The sequence below is a fragment of the Giraffa tippelskirchi genome, chromosome 4, assembly GCF_054371585.1.
Source record: "Giraffa tippelskirchi isolate mGirTip1 chromosome 4, T2T-mGirTip1v1.2.pri, whole genome shotgun sequence".
Classification (NCBI taxonomy): domain Eukaryota; kingdom Metazoa; phylum Chordata; class Mammalia; order Artiodactyla; family Giraffidae; genus Giraffa; species Giraffa tippelskirchi.
Genome location: NC_137278.1, coordinates 56,089,428 through 56,106,722, shown reverse-complemented (window position 1 = coordinate 56,106,722; position 17,295 = coordinate 56,089,428). Strand labels below are relative to the sequence as shown.

Here is a 17,295-nt window from a genome sequence, read left to right as displayed (position 1 = left end):
TGAATTCTCTCGATACTGGAGAAAGACAGTTTCTAATACTTGGCTCTAAAATTCTTAAACAGTTAACCAAGTGATAGAACATGACAGACAACTAAAGTAACTAAAGTCCATGATGTTTTGTGGAGAAAACTTGAAGATCAATACTAGTGGGGATGAAAGCTGTTTCCTTCTATCAATTAGCTAGGAGAAAACCAAGCAAGATGCCCATTCACCTCCCAGAGACTGATTTGCGCATACATCTCCACATTGTCAGGGTCTCTAATGCTTTCTTAGAGAGGCAAGACATCTACACTGGGTAAAGTAGGCATCCTTAAGCCAGTGCCCCTCAAGTTTTTAGATCACAGTCACACACACACATATGGGCTTCTCTGGTGGCTCAGATGGTAAAGAATCCACCTGCAGTGCGGGAGACCTGGGTTTGATACCTGGGTTGGGAAGATCCCCTGGAGTAGGGCATGATAGCCCACTCCAGTCTTCTTGTCTGGAGAATCCCCATGGACAGAGGAGCCTGGCAGGCTACAGTCCATGGGGTTGCAAAGAGTTGGACACAACTGAGCGACGAAGCACAGCACAGCACACACACATACACAACATAGGTATAATACATACTTTAAAAATCCACAAAACAGACTTACCATAAGACCGTATCACATACTTGTTTTCCATTCTATTCCATTTTATTCTATTTTAATTCATTATTCTAGCTATTGTCATTAAACTATCTGGTCATGATACTCTATAGTTGGGGTCCCCAAGCCCCAGGCCGTGGAATGCTACCAGTCCGAGGCCTATTAGGAACTGGGCCACACAGCAGGAAGTAGCGGGGGCGGGCAAGTGAGCAAAGCCTCATCTATGTTTACAACTGCTTCTCATTCCTCACCTTACTGCCTGAGGTCCTTCTCCTGTCAGATCAGCCACCGCATTAGATTCTCATAAGAGCGCAAACCCTACTATGCTTGAGTCATCCCCAAACTATTCCCCCTCTCCTGTACATGGAAAAATTTTCCTCCATGAAACCAGTCCCTGGTGCCAAAAAGCTTGGGGACTGCTGCTCTAAATTAATTAATATCTTGGCCCGTAAACAGATAAAATGCTCCATTTTAAAATACAGCCCTAGGGAATAGGCTTCTAAGCGTGACATGTTACAAAGGCCCTGCATTAAAAGCCTGAAGAAACTTTACTGGAACAAACGCAAAAGTCACAGCAGTATTTTCTCCTTATTGTAAATCATGAGGCAAGTGTTAGAGAAATGCAGAAAAGATTAAAAAGGATCTATCAAGTTAGAACCAATATTTCACACCCATCTCGAGAGCTTGATAGCTCCATATAATACACAATAGGTTCAAATTAAAGTTTAAGTCTTAGAGATCTATATAACTATTTTTCTTTCTAAATTTTTAGAAGACCTTCCTATTGTAATTAGATTTTAGACCCTGAGTATAGATAAGTACCACAAAATGTAGAGATGATTTTATCTTACAAATACCAGAGAGAAACCCCCTGGGACTGCATGTGGATCCATGATGTGAGCACCCAAGAGGCCCTGAGCCCCACAGCAGCACTGGCTCTGCACCTGCAAGGACAGAACTGTTTAACCCCTCGTGATTTGCATGCTTTCTTCAGAGTCCATTTCTGCTCTTCAAAATCCTCATAAATAGGCTGCTAAGTGATTCTGGGCAAGAAAAAAGAACCTCAGGCAGGACCTGGATGAAACATGGGTGTCCTGACTCAACTCTCCTGCCTTCTGTTCTTCTGGTTCCCAGGTGAGAAGGGGAATGCAGGGAATACCCCCTGGAGACAATGGGAATTCTTCCCTGCTAACTGGGAAATCCTGCCCAGGGTCTCTGTGGATCTCTGACCCCCAATCCCTTCCTGGAGACCCCAGTGCAGCTAAACTCTGCTGGGAGGCAAGTGGCATGGGATTTGTCAACCATGGTGACTTTGTGTTTTGCTTCATTCTCAGCTGCCAGTGGGGAAGCTGTGTTCTACCAGACTCCAGCCTACATCTCTGTGCCCCTAGGAGAGAGGATCTCTATCACTTGCAGGGCCAATCAGAGCATTAGTGATTACTTAAGCTGGTATAAGCAGAAACCTGGCCAGGCTCCTGTGATTCTCATCTATGATGCTGATAACCGTTATAATGGTGTCCCAGAGAGGTTCACTGCGACTCAATCTGATACAGAATTTGTTTTCACAATCAGCCAGGTAGAGGCTGATGATGCTGCCATGTATTACTGCCAGCAAGATTACGTATTTCCTCCCACAGTGTTACAGCCCCAAACATAAACTGTCCTCCCAGGCCAGTTATGTGCTGAGGGTTGGTGGTTACAGCAGCTGCACTGTGCTGTGTGATCTGTTCAGAGCTGCAGGGTTTACTTTGAGGAAGGGTTTGCAGGGTACAAGGATAATCCTTGTGAGAGACTTCAGTCCTTTGAAAGCTTCCTTTCTGGACAACACAAAACCCTCCAACCTCTATTTAATTTAGTCTAAAAAGAGATTTCCATTTCAGGCCTGCAGAGGAGTTTGTCCACAACACGATCTTTTCACAGTGTGTAAAAAGTTTATTATTATTATCTTTTATTAAAGTATAGTTGTGTAATATGTGTTTCAGTTGTACAACAAAGATTCACAATTTTTTAAAGTTATATTCATTTATGTGAAAGTCTCTCAGTCATGTCTGATTCTTTGTGACCCCATGAACTGTAGCCCGCCAGGCTCCTCTGTCCCTGAAATTCTCCAGGCAAGAATATAGGAGTGGGTTTTCATGCCCTTCTCCATGGGTGTTCCAGACACAGACATTGAAACCCAAGTCTCCTGCTTTGCAGGCAGATTCTTTACAGTGTGAACCACCAGGGAAGCCCTATATTCATTTCTAGTTATTATAAAATATTGGCTATTTTCCCTGTGTTGCACAATATATCCTTGTAACTAATTTTTTTAAGTTTTTATTTTGTATTCCTGCTGCTGCTGCTGCTAAGTCGTGTCAGTCATGTCCGACTCTGTGCAACCCCATAGATGGCAGCCCAACAGGCTCTTCTGTCCCTATGATTCTCCAGGCAAGAACACTGGAGTGGGTTGCCATTGCCTTCTCCAATGCATGCAAGTGAAAAGTGAAAGTGAAGTCGCTCAGTCGTGTCTGACTCTTCTCGACTCCATGGACTGTAGCCTACCAGGCTCCTCCGTCCATGGGATTTTCCAGGCAAGAGTATTGGAGTGGGGAGCCATTGCCTTCTCCATTTTATATTGGGGAATAACCAATTAATAGTGTTGTGATAGTTTCAGGTGGACAGTGAAGAAACTCAGCCATACACATACACGTATCCATTCTCCCCCAAACTCCCCTCCCATCTAGGCTGCCACATAACATTAAGCAGAGTTCGATCATGGCACAGTCTTTGAATCTCTTCTCTGAAAAGCACTCTGAGAAGTATTTTTAAAGACAGAAAACTAGATCAACAAAAAGAACCCACATTCAAGGAATATGACCATTTCTACCACTGTTACTATTGCAAATTCAAGGAAATAGGACTATTTCTACTACTGATATTACTACTACTACTACTACTACTACTACTACTACTACTACTAACAATAATAAATACAAACAATAACTACGTGGCCAATTGCTATTTATTGAAGTCTTCAGTCCGTTCAGTCGCTCAGTTGTATCCAACTCTTTGCAACCCCAAGGACTGCAGCACGCCAGGCCTCCCTGTCCATCACCAACTCCTGGAGTTTACTCAGATTCATGTCCTTTGAGTTGGTGATGCCATCCAACCATCTCATCCTCTGTCATCCCCTTCTCCTCCCTCCTTCAATCTTTCCCAGCCTCAGGATCTTTTCAAATGAGTCAGTTCTTCACATCAGGTGGCTAAAGTATTGGAGTTTCAGTTTCAGCATCAGTTCTTCCATTGAATAATCAGGACTGATTTCCTTTAGGATGGACTGGTTGGATCTCCTTGCAATCCAAGGGACTCTCAAGAGTCTTCTCCAACACCACAGTTCAAAAGCATCGATTCTTTGGTGCTTAGCTTTCTTTATAGTTCAACTCTCACATCCATACTTGACTACTAGTAAAACCACAGCTTTGACTAGACCAACTTTGTTGGCAAAGTACTGTCTCTGTTTTTTAATATGCTGTCAAGGTTGGTCATAACTTTTCTTCCTAGGAGCAAGTGTCTTTTAATTTCATGGCTGCAGTCACCATCTACAGTGATTTTGGAGCCCAAGAAAATAAAGTCTGTCACTGTTTCCATTGTTTCCCCATCTATTTCCCCATCTAGATGCCATGATCTTAGTTTTTTGAATGTTGAGTGTTAAGCCAACTTTTTCACTCTCCTGTTTCACTTTCATCAAGAGGTTCTTTAGTTCTTCTTCACTTTCTGCCATAAGCATGGTGTCATCTGCATGTCTGAGGTTACTGATCTTTCTCCCAGCAATCTTGATTCCAGCTTGTGCTTCATCCAGCCCAGCGTTTCTCATGATGTGCTCTGCATATAAGTTAAATAAGCAGGGTGGCAATATACAGCCTTGACGTACTTCTTTCCCTATTTGGAACCAGTCTGTTGTTATATATCTAGTTCTAACTGTTGCTTCCGGACCTGCACACAGATTTCTCAAGAGGCAGTTCAGATGGTCTGGTATTCTCATCTCTTGAAGAATTTTCCACAGTTTGTGGTGATCCACACAGTCAAAGGCTTTGGCATAGTCAATAAAGTAGAAATAGATGTTTTTCTAGAACTCGCTTGCTTTTTCGATGATCCAATGAATGTTGGCAATTGACCTCTGGTTCCTCTGCCTTTTCTAAATCCAGCTTGAATATCTGAAAATTTACGGTTCACGTATTGTTAAAGCCTGGCTTGGAGAATTTTGAGCATTACTTTGCTAGTGTGTGAGATGAGTGTAGTTGTGCAGTAGTTTGAGCATTCTTAGGCATTGCCTTTCTTTGGGACTGGAATGAAAACTGACCATTTCCAGTCTTGTGACCACTGTTGAGTTTTCCAAATTTGTTGGCATATTTAGTGCAGCACTTTCACAGCATCATCTTTTAGGATTTGAAATAGCTCAACTGGAATTCCATCACCTCCATTAGCTTTGTTCGTAGTGATGCTTCCTAAGGCCCACTTGACTTCGCATTCCAGGATGTCTGGCTCTAGGTAAGTGATCATACCATCGTGATTATCTGGGTCATGAAGATCTCTTTTGTATAGTTCTTCCATGTATTCTTGCTACTTCTTCTTAATATCTTCTGCTTCTGTTAGGTCCATACCATTTCTGTCCTTTATTGAGCCCATCTTTGAATGAAATGTTCCCTTGGTATCTCTAATTTTCTTGAAGAGATCTCTAGTCTTTCCCATTCTATTGTTTTTCTCTATTTCTTTGCATTGATCACTGAGAAAGGCTTTCTTATCTCTGCTTACTATTCTTTGGAACTCTGCATTCAAATGGGTATATCTTTCCTTTTCTTCATCAGGAAGCTTCCATAAGCCTCTTATCTTTCTTCATCAGAGGGCAGACAGACTGAAAACCACAATCACAGAAGACTAACCAATCTGATCACATCGACCACAGCCTTGTCTAACTCAATGAAAAACTATGAGCCATGCTGTGTAGGGCCACCCAAGATGGATGGGTCATGGTGGTGAGTTCTGACAAAACGTGATCCACTGGAGAAAGGAATGGCAAACCACTTCAGTATTCTTGCCTTGAGAACCCCATGAATGGTATGAAAAGGCAAAAAGATAGGACACTGAAAGATGAACTCCCCAGGTCAGTAGGTGCCCAATATGCTATTGGAGATCAGTGGAGAAATAACTCCAGAAAGAATGAAGGGATGGAGCCAATGCAAAAACAATACCCAGTTGTGGATATGACTGGTGATGGAAGTAAAGTCCGATGCTGTAAAGAGCAATATTGCATAGGAACCTGGAATGTTATGTCCAGGAATCAAAGCAAATTGGAAGTGGTCAAACAGGAGATGGCAAGAGTGAACGTCGACATTTTAGGAATCGGTGAACTAAAATGGACTGGAATGGGTGAATTTAACTCAGGTAATCATTATATCTACTACTGTGGGCAAGAATCAGAGAAGGCAATGGCAACCCACTCCATTACTCTTGCCTGGAAAATCCCATGGATGGAGGAGCCCGGTGGGCCGCAGTCCATGGGGTCGCTAAGAGTCGGACACGACTGGGTGACTTCACTTTCACTTTTCACTTTCATGCATCGGAGAAGGCAATGGCAACCCACTCAAGTACTCTTGCCTGGAAAATTCCATGGACAGAGGAGCCTGTTGGGCTGCCGTGTATGGGGTCGCGCAGAGTCGGACACGACTGACACGACTTAGCAGCAGCAGCAGCAGTGGGCAAGAATCCCTTAGAAGAAATGGCGTAGCCATCATAGTCACCAAAAGAGTCCAAAATGCAGTACTTGGATGCAATCTCAAAAATGACAGAATGATCTCTGTTCGTTTCCAAGACAAACCATTCAGTATCACAGTAATGCAAGTCTATGCCCCAACCAGTAATGCTGAAGAAGCTGAAGTTGAATGGTTCTATGAAGACCTACAAAATCTTCTAGAACTAACACCCACAAAAGATGTCCTTTTCATTATAGGGGACTGGAATGCAAAAGTAGGAAGTCAAGAAACACCTGGAATAACAGGCAAATTTGGCCTTAGAGTACAGAATGAAACAGGGCAAAGGCTAAGAATTTTGCCAAGAGAAGGCACTGGTCATAGCAAACACCCTCTTCCAACAACACAAGAGAAAACTCTACACATGGACATCACTGGATGGTCAATACCAAAATCAGATCGATTACATTCCTTGCAGCCAAAGATGGAGAAGCTCTATACAGTCAGCAAAAACAAGACTGGGAGCTGACTGTGGCTCAGATCATGAACTCCTTATTGCCAAATTCAGACTTAAATTGAAGAAAGTACGGAAAATCACTAAACCATTCAGGTATGACCTAAATCAAATCCCTTACGATTATACAGTAGAAGTGACAATTAGATTCAAGTAATTAGATCTGATAGACAGAGTGCCTGAAGAACTACGGATGGAGGTTTTTGACATTGTATAGGAGGCAGGGATCAAAACCATCTCCAAGAAAAAAAAGCAAAAAGATTGTCTGAGGAGGCCTTACAAATAGCTGTGAAAAGAAGAGAAGCGAAAGGCAAAGGAGAAAAGGAAAGCTACACCCATTTGAATACAGAATTCCAAAGAATAGCAAGGGGAGATAAGAAAGCCTTCCTCCATGATCAATGAAGTCTTAGAGGTTTACTAAGTGTTGAATATTGTAGCAACGACTTATTCACCTATAGCAATTATCTCATAATAACCCATCTAATGATGAAAAATCATTAGTGCTTAGAGCTACTTAGAAGTACTTAGAGCTTAAGTTACTCAAGGTACTAGTGGTTGTAAAGGAAGAAGATGGGGGGAAAAAGTCTGTTAATCTGACTCCAGGAGATCTTCCTGACCAGAGATCAAACCCACATTCTCCTGAAGCTCCTGCATGGCAGGCGTATTCTTTACCACTGCACCACTGGGGAAGCCCACAGTTTCTGCTGGCACCAGGCAAACTAGGTTTTCTGGTTGAAGTATGGAAGATTCTGGCTGGACCTGCAGTTGATGGTGATCTCCCTCTCCTGCAGACACAGCCAAGGAACTTCGAGATTGGGTCATCATGATGTCCCCAGAGACACCTGCAATCACGATTGAATTGTGATCATACATTGCATCATTCATATATTAAAGCATATATATAAAAAATGTAGGATTTGCCCCTTATCATAACTAATTACACCGTTTAAGTAAAATGATTTACTCATTTTGCATGGTAAAATCATCTTTTAGTTTTATAAAGATACTTCTTCCCTAAATCTCTCACCTGAGACCCAGAGGGCCAGGAAGATAAGGAGTTATGGCTGTGGCATTATCTTGCTGCTGCTCACTCATCTGACACACTCAGGCTCCATCTTCAGGAAACTCCTTTAATAGAGCCCTGAGCATCCTGCCTAGAGCTCCAGGACCTAAGCAAAGCATCAGAGCCTGACATCAAAAGTACCTGTGCAGTGAGCTGTGAAGACAAATAATGAACAATGAAAAGAAGGAGACAAAAATATCACTACTCCAGGAAATGTGAGGTCTATGAGAGGCTCGGCAACCAAATTAAAACTGTGATTTCTCAATACCATTCAGCAGAAATTCCTAAATGTAAAATTTTCTTGATATCAGCTGTATTTTTTCAAACCAACTGAAGAAAGCCTGAAAACATAAATTAATTTACGTGCTCAGTCTCTCAGTTGTGTCCAACTCTTTGCAACCCCATGGAAAGTAGCCCACCAGGCTCCTCTGTCCATGGAGTCTCCCAGGCAAGATTCTAAGATGCCCAATCATATTATGGACTCCATATTCCACGTGGGTCTTCCACCTTCATCTTCCTATGTGACTGCTTCCTCATCATACTTGGGTTCTAATGTCCTTAGTCCAAGACTCTCTTAGGATCTTGAAAAGATTTTGTGATAAGATGATGCAACATGCAGTTTAAGGAACATAGTGCTAATAGGTGCAAGGGTATAAATTGGCATTTGGTCTGGGGAAAGACAGGATAGAAAGCATGAGGAGTAATATGTAGAACACAAGGAAAATCTAGCATAAATATGTGTAATCAGTTCAGTCACTCAGTCATGTCCAGTGCTTTGTGACCTCATGGACTACAGCACACCAGGCTTCCCTGTCCATAGTCAACTCCCGGAGCTTGCTCAAACTCATGTCCATCGAGTCAGTGATGCCATCCAACCATCTCATCCTCTGTCGTCCCCTTTTCCTCCTGTCTTCTATCCTTCCCAGCATCAGGGTCTTTTCCAATGAGTCAGTCCTTCGCATCAGGTGGCCAAAGTATTGGAGTTTCAGCTTCAGCATGAGTCCTCACATTGAATATTCAGGACTGATTTCCTTTAGGATGGACTGGTTGGATCTCTTTGCAGTCCAAGGGACTCCCAAGAGTCTTCTCCAACATCACAGTTCAAAAACATCAATTCTTCAGCGCTCAGCTTTCTTTATAGTCCAACTCTCACATTCATACATGACCACTGGAAAAACCATAGCTTGACTAGATGGAACTTTGTTGGCAAAGTAATGTCTCTGCTTTTTAATATGCTGTCTAGGTTGGTCATAACTTTTCTTTCAAGGAGTAAGTGTCTTTTAATTTCATGGCTGCAGTCACCATCTGCAGTGATTTTGGAGCCCCCCAAAATAAAGTTTGTCACTGTTTCCACTGTTCATCCATCTATTTGCCAAGAAGTAATGGGATCAGATGCCATGATCTTAGTTTTCTGAATGTTGAGCTTTAAGCCAACTTTTTCACTCTCCTCTTTCACCTTCATCATGAGGCTCTTTAGTTCTTCTTCACTTTCTGCCACATGGGTGGTGTCATCTCTGTGTCTGAGGTTATTGATATTTCTCTGGCAATCTTGATTCCAGCTTGTGCTTCATCCAGCCCAGTGTTTCTCATGATGTACTCTGCATATAAATTAAATAAGCAGGGTGAGAATATACAGCCTTGACATACTTCTTTCCCAATTTGGAACCAGTCTGTTGCTCCATGTCCAATTCTAACTGTTGCTTCCTGACCTGCATACACGTTTCTCAAGAGGTGGGTCAGGTGGTCTGGTATTAAGAATTTTCCAGAGTTTATGGTGGTCCACACAGGACCTTCAGGACTTCAGAAAGTATGTAAAGTTATCACCAGAGGGTGCCAGAGCAAGAGAGGAGAAAACAGCAAATACCATGTGACAGCAGAACAATCTTTGCTCATTTCACTCCAAGTGTATACCAGACACCTGTTAGTTACTGAGAGCGCAGTGGTGAGTGCAAGCCCTCTGAGATGCCTGTATAATTCAAGAAATAATGAGGGATGTGAAAAATTGTCTTTTTCATGGAGTTGGCAATGACACTTTGTGTGTCACTTTGTGTATATACACTTTGTGTATATTTTTGCAATCCTGGTTTTCCCCTAGGTTGATGTGTCCTGTGTATGTGTCTTACATTTGGGTGGACCCTTCCTGGTGCATGTCATTACCTGTGGCAACTACCCCTTGTCTGCGGTACGTCAAACTCCCAGCTGGGCCAATTACAAGATGGACTAAATATTATTTACTCTTTCTCTTCACTGCACTTTAAAAGGCCATGGAAATTACTGGATTTAGGGTTAAAGGAATAGAGATGAGGCTTTCTAATCGGTAGGAGTCCCAGGTTTCTTTTGAGGATTACTCCAGTCCACTCACAGTATCGTAGTCATGCCAATTCAGAGAATAAGTTGACAAGTATTACATACACGTGTAACTGCTTGACCTAGGAAATTATCAGTTTCAAGAAAAAAAAAATTTATATAAAGAAATTGTTTGAAAACTATCTCGTATTAGGTACTTTTGGAGGAGTTAGTTTTTTGACAAACACTTAAATTTCTTCTAAAATTAGTGTCTACCTCTTCTTGGGCAAATTATTCCATTTATTTTGGGAGATGAAGAATGTGCACGTTATGTAGATGTTCAAAAAGCAAACTGGATGAAGGTGGTCAAAAGTCACAAACTTACAGTTATGAGATAAATAAGTCCTAGAGATATAATGTACAACCTGATAAAGATAATTAACACTGCTGTATGCTGCATATAAAAGCTGTTAAGAAAGTAAATCCTAAGAGTTATCATCACAAGGAAAAGAATCTTTTCAATTTCTAAACATTGCCTCTGTATGAGATGGTATCTTTGCATTCAGTTGCTCAATCGTATCCAACTCTTTACAACCCCAAGGACTGCAGCCCGCAAGGCTCCTCAGGCAGGAGGAGAAGGGGACGACAGAGAATGAGATGGTTAAGGACATGTGCTTGAGCAAACTCTGGGAGTTTGTGATGGACAGGGAAGATTGGCATGCTATAGTCCATGGGATCGCAAAGAGTCAGACACGACTGAGTGACTGAACAATAAATATGGATTAGAAAGACTCTATTTAAACTTGTGCTTCTTAACCAGGGAACCCAGAAATATTCCCAGCTACAGTTGGAAATGTCCCTTTTCACATAAATATACTTGGAAAGGATCTTAATCTTTAACATAATCTTTAACATGTTTATGCCAGCACAACACACTATGGTCTGTTCTCTGATTCCACACAGGATAGAATGATGGATATGGAGGAGAGAGGTTCAAGTTTTTCATTGTGTTGACTCCAACTTCTGTATGTGGAAAGTATATACATACTTTAGTGTAACTGTCATTTTCTCAAGTTCTTATTGTGTCTCTAACAAAAATATTTTAATATATAATGCATTGTGACTCAGTATAAAAGTCCATCACAAGACTTCTCGGTGAATTGTACCTTTTATATATAGTCAAAATATCCTAATTCACCAGCTTTGGGTTCAAAACACACAAAGAAGAGACAGCAATGGACATTTCATTTCCTAACTGCATCCTTGCACTTCCTAAAAGTAAACTGATCTCTCCTTTTGAGGAATTACTTCTTTCTGATTAGATAGAGTCAGCTGAGGATGTCATGAGACCCACCCTTTCCTTAGTTGACACAGACACACGCCTATCAAGGCTGGAATAAGATTGGTAAACAAAATAAAAAACTGATTAATATCCTGAAAGTGAAAGTGTTAGTCACTCAGTCATGTCTGACTATACGACCCCATGGACTATAGCCTGCCAGGTTCCTCTGTCCATGGAATTTTTCAGGCAATAATACTGGAATGGGTTGCCAATTCCTTTCTCCAGGGGATCTTCCCAACCCAGGGATCAAACTTGAGTCTCCAGCATTACAGGCAGATTCTTTACGATCTGAGTCACCCTGGGAAGCCCAGATACAGCAACAAAACCTTAAGTATTAGAATGGTCTTCCCATACAAAAATCATTTATCATTTTCATGATATCAGTTTTTTCTAGGTCTACCTTTTTGGAATCAAATCCTAATGAGTAATAAACACAAGCCAAACAAACTTTATTTTCCTAGTAAATCAAATGACCTTGAAAAGGACAAATAGTGTTGAAGAAAAATTGTGTATGATGATTGTTAAAGAATGGTAAAAAGGCTTGGGAACTCCCTGGTGGTCCAGTGGTTGGGACTCTGTGCTCTCACTGCCAGGGCCTCAGTTCAGTCTCTGGTCAAGGCTCCCACAAGCCACTCAATGTAAACAAACAAGGAAGATCCTGTTCAGGACCATCAACGTAAGTGTAGGGACCACAGTGCAACATGAGGTTATACAAAAGGGGAGGAGACTGGGCTTCAAATATAAAGACTAGTGAAAATTTACAGTCAAGTTGAGAAGGTTGGAGTGGGGGTCAGTAGATGGAAAATTACTAAGAGGAAACAGCAGGGGTAATTCTGAGTCTGGCTGAACCCATAGGATGAGAGTCTTGCTGAAGGCAGGCCAGAGTCCTCACATACTGTCTGGGAGATGATAGAGTATAAAAAACTGAGTTAGATATCAAGGGGTGGGGGTAGGGAGATCCATGATGGGGAATTCTGGTTAAAATGACTTTAGCAGGATTCATGCTAAAACTGGACAAAGTAGTAACAAACAGAGAAGCCCAAAATTCAGAGCCTGCTTGAGAAGACAGTTCAGAGTCAATTCAGTTCAGTCACTCAGTCGTGTCCGACTCTTTGCGACCCCATGAATTGCAGCATGCCAGGCCTCTCTGTCCATCACCAACTCCTGGAGTCCACCCAAACTCATGTCCATCGAGTCGGTGATGCCATCCAACCATCTCATCCTCTGTCGTCCCCTTCTCCTCCTGCCCCCAATCCTACCCAGCATTAGGGTCTTTTCCAATGGGTCAACTCTTCGCATGAGGTGGCCAAAGGATTGGAGTTTCAGCTTCAACATCAGTCCTTCCAATGAACACCCAGGACTGATCTCCTTTAGGATGGATTGATTGGATCTCCTCGCAGTCCAAGGGACTCTCAAGAGTCTTCTCCAACACCACACTTCAAAAGCATCAATTCTTTGGTGCTCAGCTTTCTTCACCATCCAACTCTCACATCCATACATGACCACTGGAAAAACCATAGTCTTGACTAGACTGACTTTTGTTGGCAAAGTAATGTCTCTGCTTTTAAATATGCTATCTAGGTTGGTCATAACCTTCCTTCCAAGGAGTAAGCGTCTTTTAATTTCATGGCTGCAATCACCATCAGCAGTGATTTTGGAGCCTTATTTTCAAGTTTTGGAATAACTTGATATTTATTGTAGTTTGTTCTATTTGTACTTGGTCCTCCCATCTTATTTTACATTTCTGTTGGTCATATTTTTCTCTTGATTTTTTCTTAATTTCCTTTTCCTGAATTTTGCTACACTGGTTTAGGTTTTTAACTATTTTTTTTTCCTTCCGGTACCTTGGAAAACTTTTATCTCATTGCTCTTGGATGCCTGTCAGTTGATCCCTTTTTACTGCCATCACTATTCACATGACCTGAAGGCTGAGTGGTAGGTAGCCCAGTGTTATTTCACCTTCCAAGGCCCCCCTTCTAACTTCCAGTCCCAATGCATTTTCTATTTTTTGGCTGCACCAGATCTTAGTTGTACGGGATCTTCAGTCTTCACTGGGATCTTTACTTGCATCATGGGGAATCTAGTTCTGTGACAAGGGATCACACCTGGGTGCCCTGCATTGGGAGCCCAAAGTCTTAGCCACTGGACCACCAGGGAAGTCCACCCAATCGATGCCTTTTAGCTCTGAGGTGCATGTGCTTTTCTGAGGGCTTTGCGGGCAAAACTAATACTGGCTGCTTCAAGGATCCCTGCCTATTTTTTCCAAGGAATGGAAGATTCTAGCTTCTCCATCATTTCAATCACACAATTGCAATCTTTGCAGTTTTCCCTCAATTATTTTTTCTCCTTTGTGATGCTTCCTGAAATATATTTATTCTCATTTTTATATTTCTCTGTCCTTGCAATGGGGAGTTTGAGAGTGGTAGACAAGTCCATCATATTCAACATAAAACTCCAATTATTCCTTGCTTCAATCTGTTGCTTTTTTGATTTTTTTCTTTTGGTTTGCTGTTTGTTTTCTTGCCACTCTGCCCTCTTCTATTGTGTGCTCTTAGGTTTGGAAGTCTAGTCTCAGCCAAGATAAATAGGGCACTTTGGTGGTTGAGGGGCTTTAAGGGAAGCAGTCACATTAAGGGAAGTGAGTGACTTGTGCTTGTTTCCCCAGCGCCAGACTAACAGCCTTTGAATCTGTATGCTGATTAGTGTGGGGGTAAGTATGGGGGCAAAATAATACTCAAAATGCTCCAAGCTAGGCTTCAACAATACATGAACCGAGAATTTCCAGATGTTCAAGCTGGATTTAGAAGAGGAAGAGGAACCAGACAGAGATCAAATTGCCATCGTTCATTGAATCATAGAAAAAGCAAGGGAATTCCAGAAAAACATCTACTTCTCCTTCATTGACTACGCTAAACCCTTTGACTGTGTGGATCACAACAAACTGTGAAAATTTTTTAAAGAGACTGGAATACCAGACCACCTTACCTGCCTTCTAAGAAACCTGTATGCATACCAAGAAGCAACAGTTAGAACTAGACATGGAACAACAGACTGGTTCCATATTGGGAAAGGAATACGTCAAGGCTGTATATTGTCACCCTGCTTATTTAACTTATATGCAAAGTACATCATGAGAAACGCTGGGCTGGAAGAAGCACAAGCTGGAATCAAGATTGCCGGGAGAAATATCAATAACCTCAGATATGCAGATGACACCACCCATATGGCAGAAAGTGAAGAGGAACTAAAGAGCCTCTTAATGAACGTGAAAGAGGAGAGTGAAAAACTTGGCTTAAAACTGAACATTCAAGTACCGCGAGCCAGCGCCAGGAGCCCCAGGGTCTCAGCGTGGCTTTGAAGTTGAGTGGGCTGCCTGCCAACATGCGTGGCCGAGTAAGGGTAGAAAGTCCTCCCGCGTCAAAAGCCTTGGCAAAAGCCCCGCCAAAGGCCAAGTCCGCGTTGCTCCTGACGACGTCCCACGCGACCCGGACCCTCCAGAGCGCCAGATGCTTGGGGAGAAGACCAAGGCAGCACAGGTGCAGGCTGGTGTGGGTTGGGGTGGCCTGGAGACCGCTGCACCCGTGCCGCCCCGCAGGTCCGGGGAAGAGGGTGCCTGCCGGCTCCTCCTAGATCATGGCCTCGCGCTCCTGGCCCAGGCGGTGGAAATCGCAGGCAGGCCATGACCAGGCCCGGCCCGGGAAGGCCACATCCTTCCCAGAGCACCTGGTGACCGACACTGTCTTCATGGGAACCGTGGGAAGGCCGAAAAATGGCCCCCGCGTTGGGAATCGGCGCGGCCCCGCTGTGAAGAAGGCCCCAGATGCCTGTAGTGAAGTGGGGGGGGGGGGGTCTCCAGCCTTAGCAGATGGGACGCTGAAGAAAAGGACCACTGGGGAGCCTGCCTCCGTTCCAGTGGGAGAGAAGATGGAGAATGCAGGGTCAGGGCCCGCAGCGACAGAAAGCAGCATGGATACGCTGGAGAACGTCCAGCTGAGGCTGGAGACCATGAACACCCAGGCGGACAGGGTCTACTTGCAGCTTGCCCGCAAGTTTGGGCAGTTGCCGCGGCACCACTTAAAGCGCAGAAACCTCCTTATCCAGAATATTCCAGGCTTCTGGGGGCAGGCTTTTCAGAACCACTCCCAGCTCTTGTCTTTTCTGAACAACCAAGATAAAGAGGTCCTCAGCTACTTGAATAGCTTGGAGGTGGAAGAGCTTGGCCTCGCAAAATTGGGCTACAAAATCAAGTTCTACTTCGAGTGCAACCCCTATTTCCAAAATAAGATGCTCATCAAAGAACATGGGTGTGGCCTTTCCGGTCAGGTGGTGTCTCGTTCTATTCCAATCCAGTGGCTCTTCTGAGATGATCTCCAGACCCTTAGCCAGGAGAAACCTGACAACAGCCGGAGCTTCTTTTGGGTGGTTTTCAAACCACAGTTCCATTGAGTCTGACAAGATTATGGAGATAATCAAGGAGGAGTAGGAGGAGTTGTGGCCCAGTCCCTTACACTACTACCTTATGAGTGAAAGGGCCTGTGCAGAGAAAGGAAAGGAGGGCAGGCGAGGTCCAGCAAGGCAGCCCATGGAGACCCCAGAACCTGGGGTAAACAAGTCCAACTGATCCTGCACAAGTCTCCATCCTACCTCCTGCTGGCCCTGTGCCTGGCTGACCTTATGTGTTTGGCTGTCTGCCTTCTCTTGGTGTTGGCCTCTATGCACTGTGTTCCTGTTGGAGTTCAGTTACAAGAATATGGCATTTATGATCATGTTCTTTTGCTTCCCCATGACGTTCTTGCTTTTTTTACGTTAGTATCACATGTTACCTGATCTCACCCCTCCTGTTTATAGGTTAAACTCACATGATTCAGATGTGTGCTGGACCCTGATCTTGGCTATGGCCTTTCCCACCTGTCTTTAATGTGAGCACTCATGAGTCATCCAACAAGAGGACCAGTGCATCCTCAAGCTCTGCTCCTTCAGGGCCTGTGACTTGCTGGGATTCAAGTTCATGCCAGCCATGCATGCCATCTGCGGCAAGCTTTTCTGTTGCTACTGCAAAATGAAGCTAGTGCATATGGCATCGGCTATCAACCAAAACTGATTGTCCCTTGGCTCTGGGGTCACCAGTCAAGGTGCCACTTACAGGATCTCTGGCTTTGGCCAGGGACCCATGCTACTCTCCTGGACACAGATTCAGGTTAAGGGTAAGAAGCAGTTTGCTTTGTGTTCTGTACTGTTCAGCATCTCTTTCTGCCTCTAGGCCTTTCTCCTTCCTTGTAAACCTTTGTCAAGGTCTGCACCATGCCTCATCACTGTCAGGCCATTGAGTTTTGTCTACGTTGCCATTGGCCCCAATTGGCTTCCTGGTTAACAAGGACCTCAAGAACTACCTGTGGACACAAGCTCTCTGCCAGTGCATGAGATCCACACCTACCCTCTCCAGCCTTCCAGGAACCCTACTGGCTGCCGGACTGATGACAGGCTGGTATGTGTGGACACGCACTCACTGTCATCAAGCTGTGGCTCCAGATGTGGTCTTGTGTTATGTGGAAGATTAATGCTATATGCTACTTATTTTGTCTCTGAGTAAATCTTACCATTTTCCCCATTTTTTTTGCCTAATGGGAAAATAGAGCTGTACAGTCTGTTTTTTTTCCTTAAAGCTTTTCCCTCTTTATTACGTACATTTTCAATATGTGCAGAAGTGGAGAGACCCCATGTGCTGTCACCTAGCT

General features: G+C 43.5%; 1 protein-coding gene and 1 pseudogene across 2 annotated transcripts in view; both read left to right on the top strand.

The window, feature by feature from the left end:
- The window catches only part of LOC145546355 (immunoglobulin kappa light chain-like), a 53,268-nt gene that overhangs the window by 22,741 nt on the left and 13,232 nt on the right, over positions 1–17,295 (top strand). The window contains exons 1-2 of one of the 2 annotated variants that reach the window (XM_081592947.1): positions 1,679–1,763; positions 1,964–2,250. In XM_081592947.1, the coding sequence (XP_081449073.1) occupies positions 1,715–1,763; positions 1,964–2,250 (336 nt within the window). In that variant the 5' untranslated portion in view covers positions 1,679–1,714. Of the gene's footprint in view, positions 1–1,678; positions 1,764–1,963; positions 2,251–17,295 lie in introns of those variants that run through there. The other variant, XM_081592946.1, reaches the window with a different exon arrangement.
- Positions 5,143–16,181, top strand: LOC145546354 (testis-specific Y-encoded-like protein 5; annotated as a pseudogene).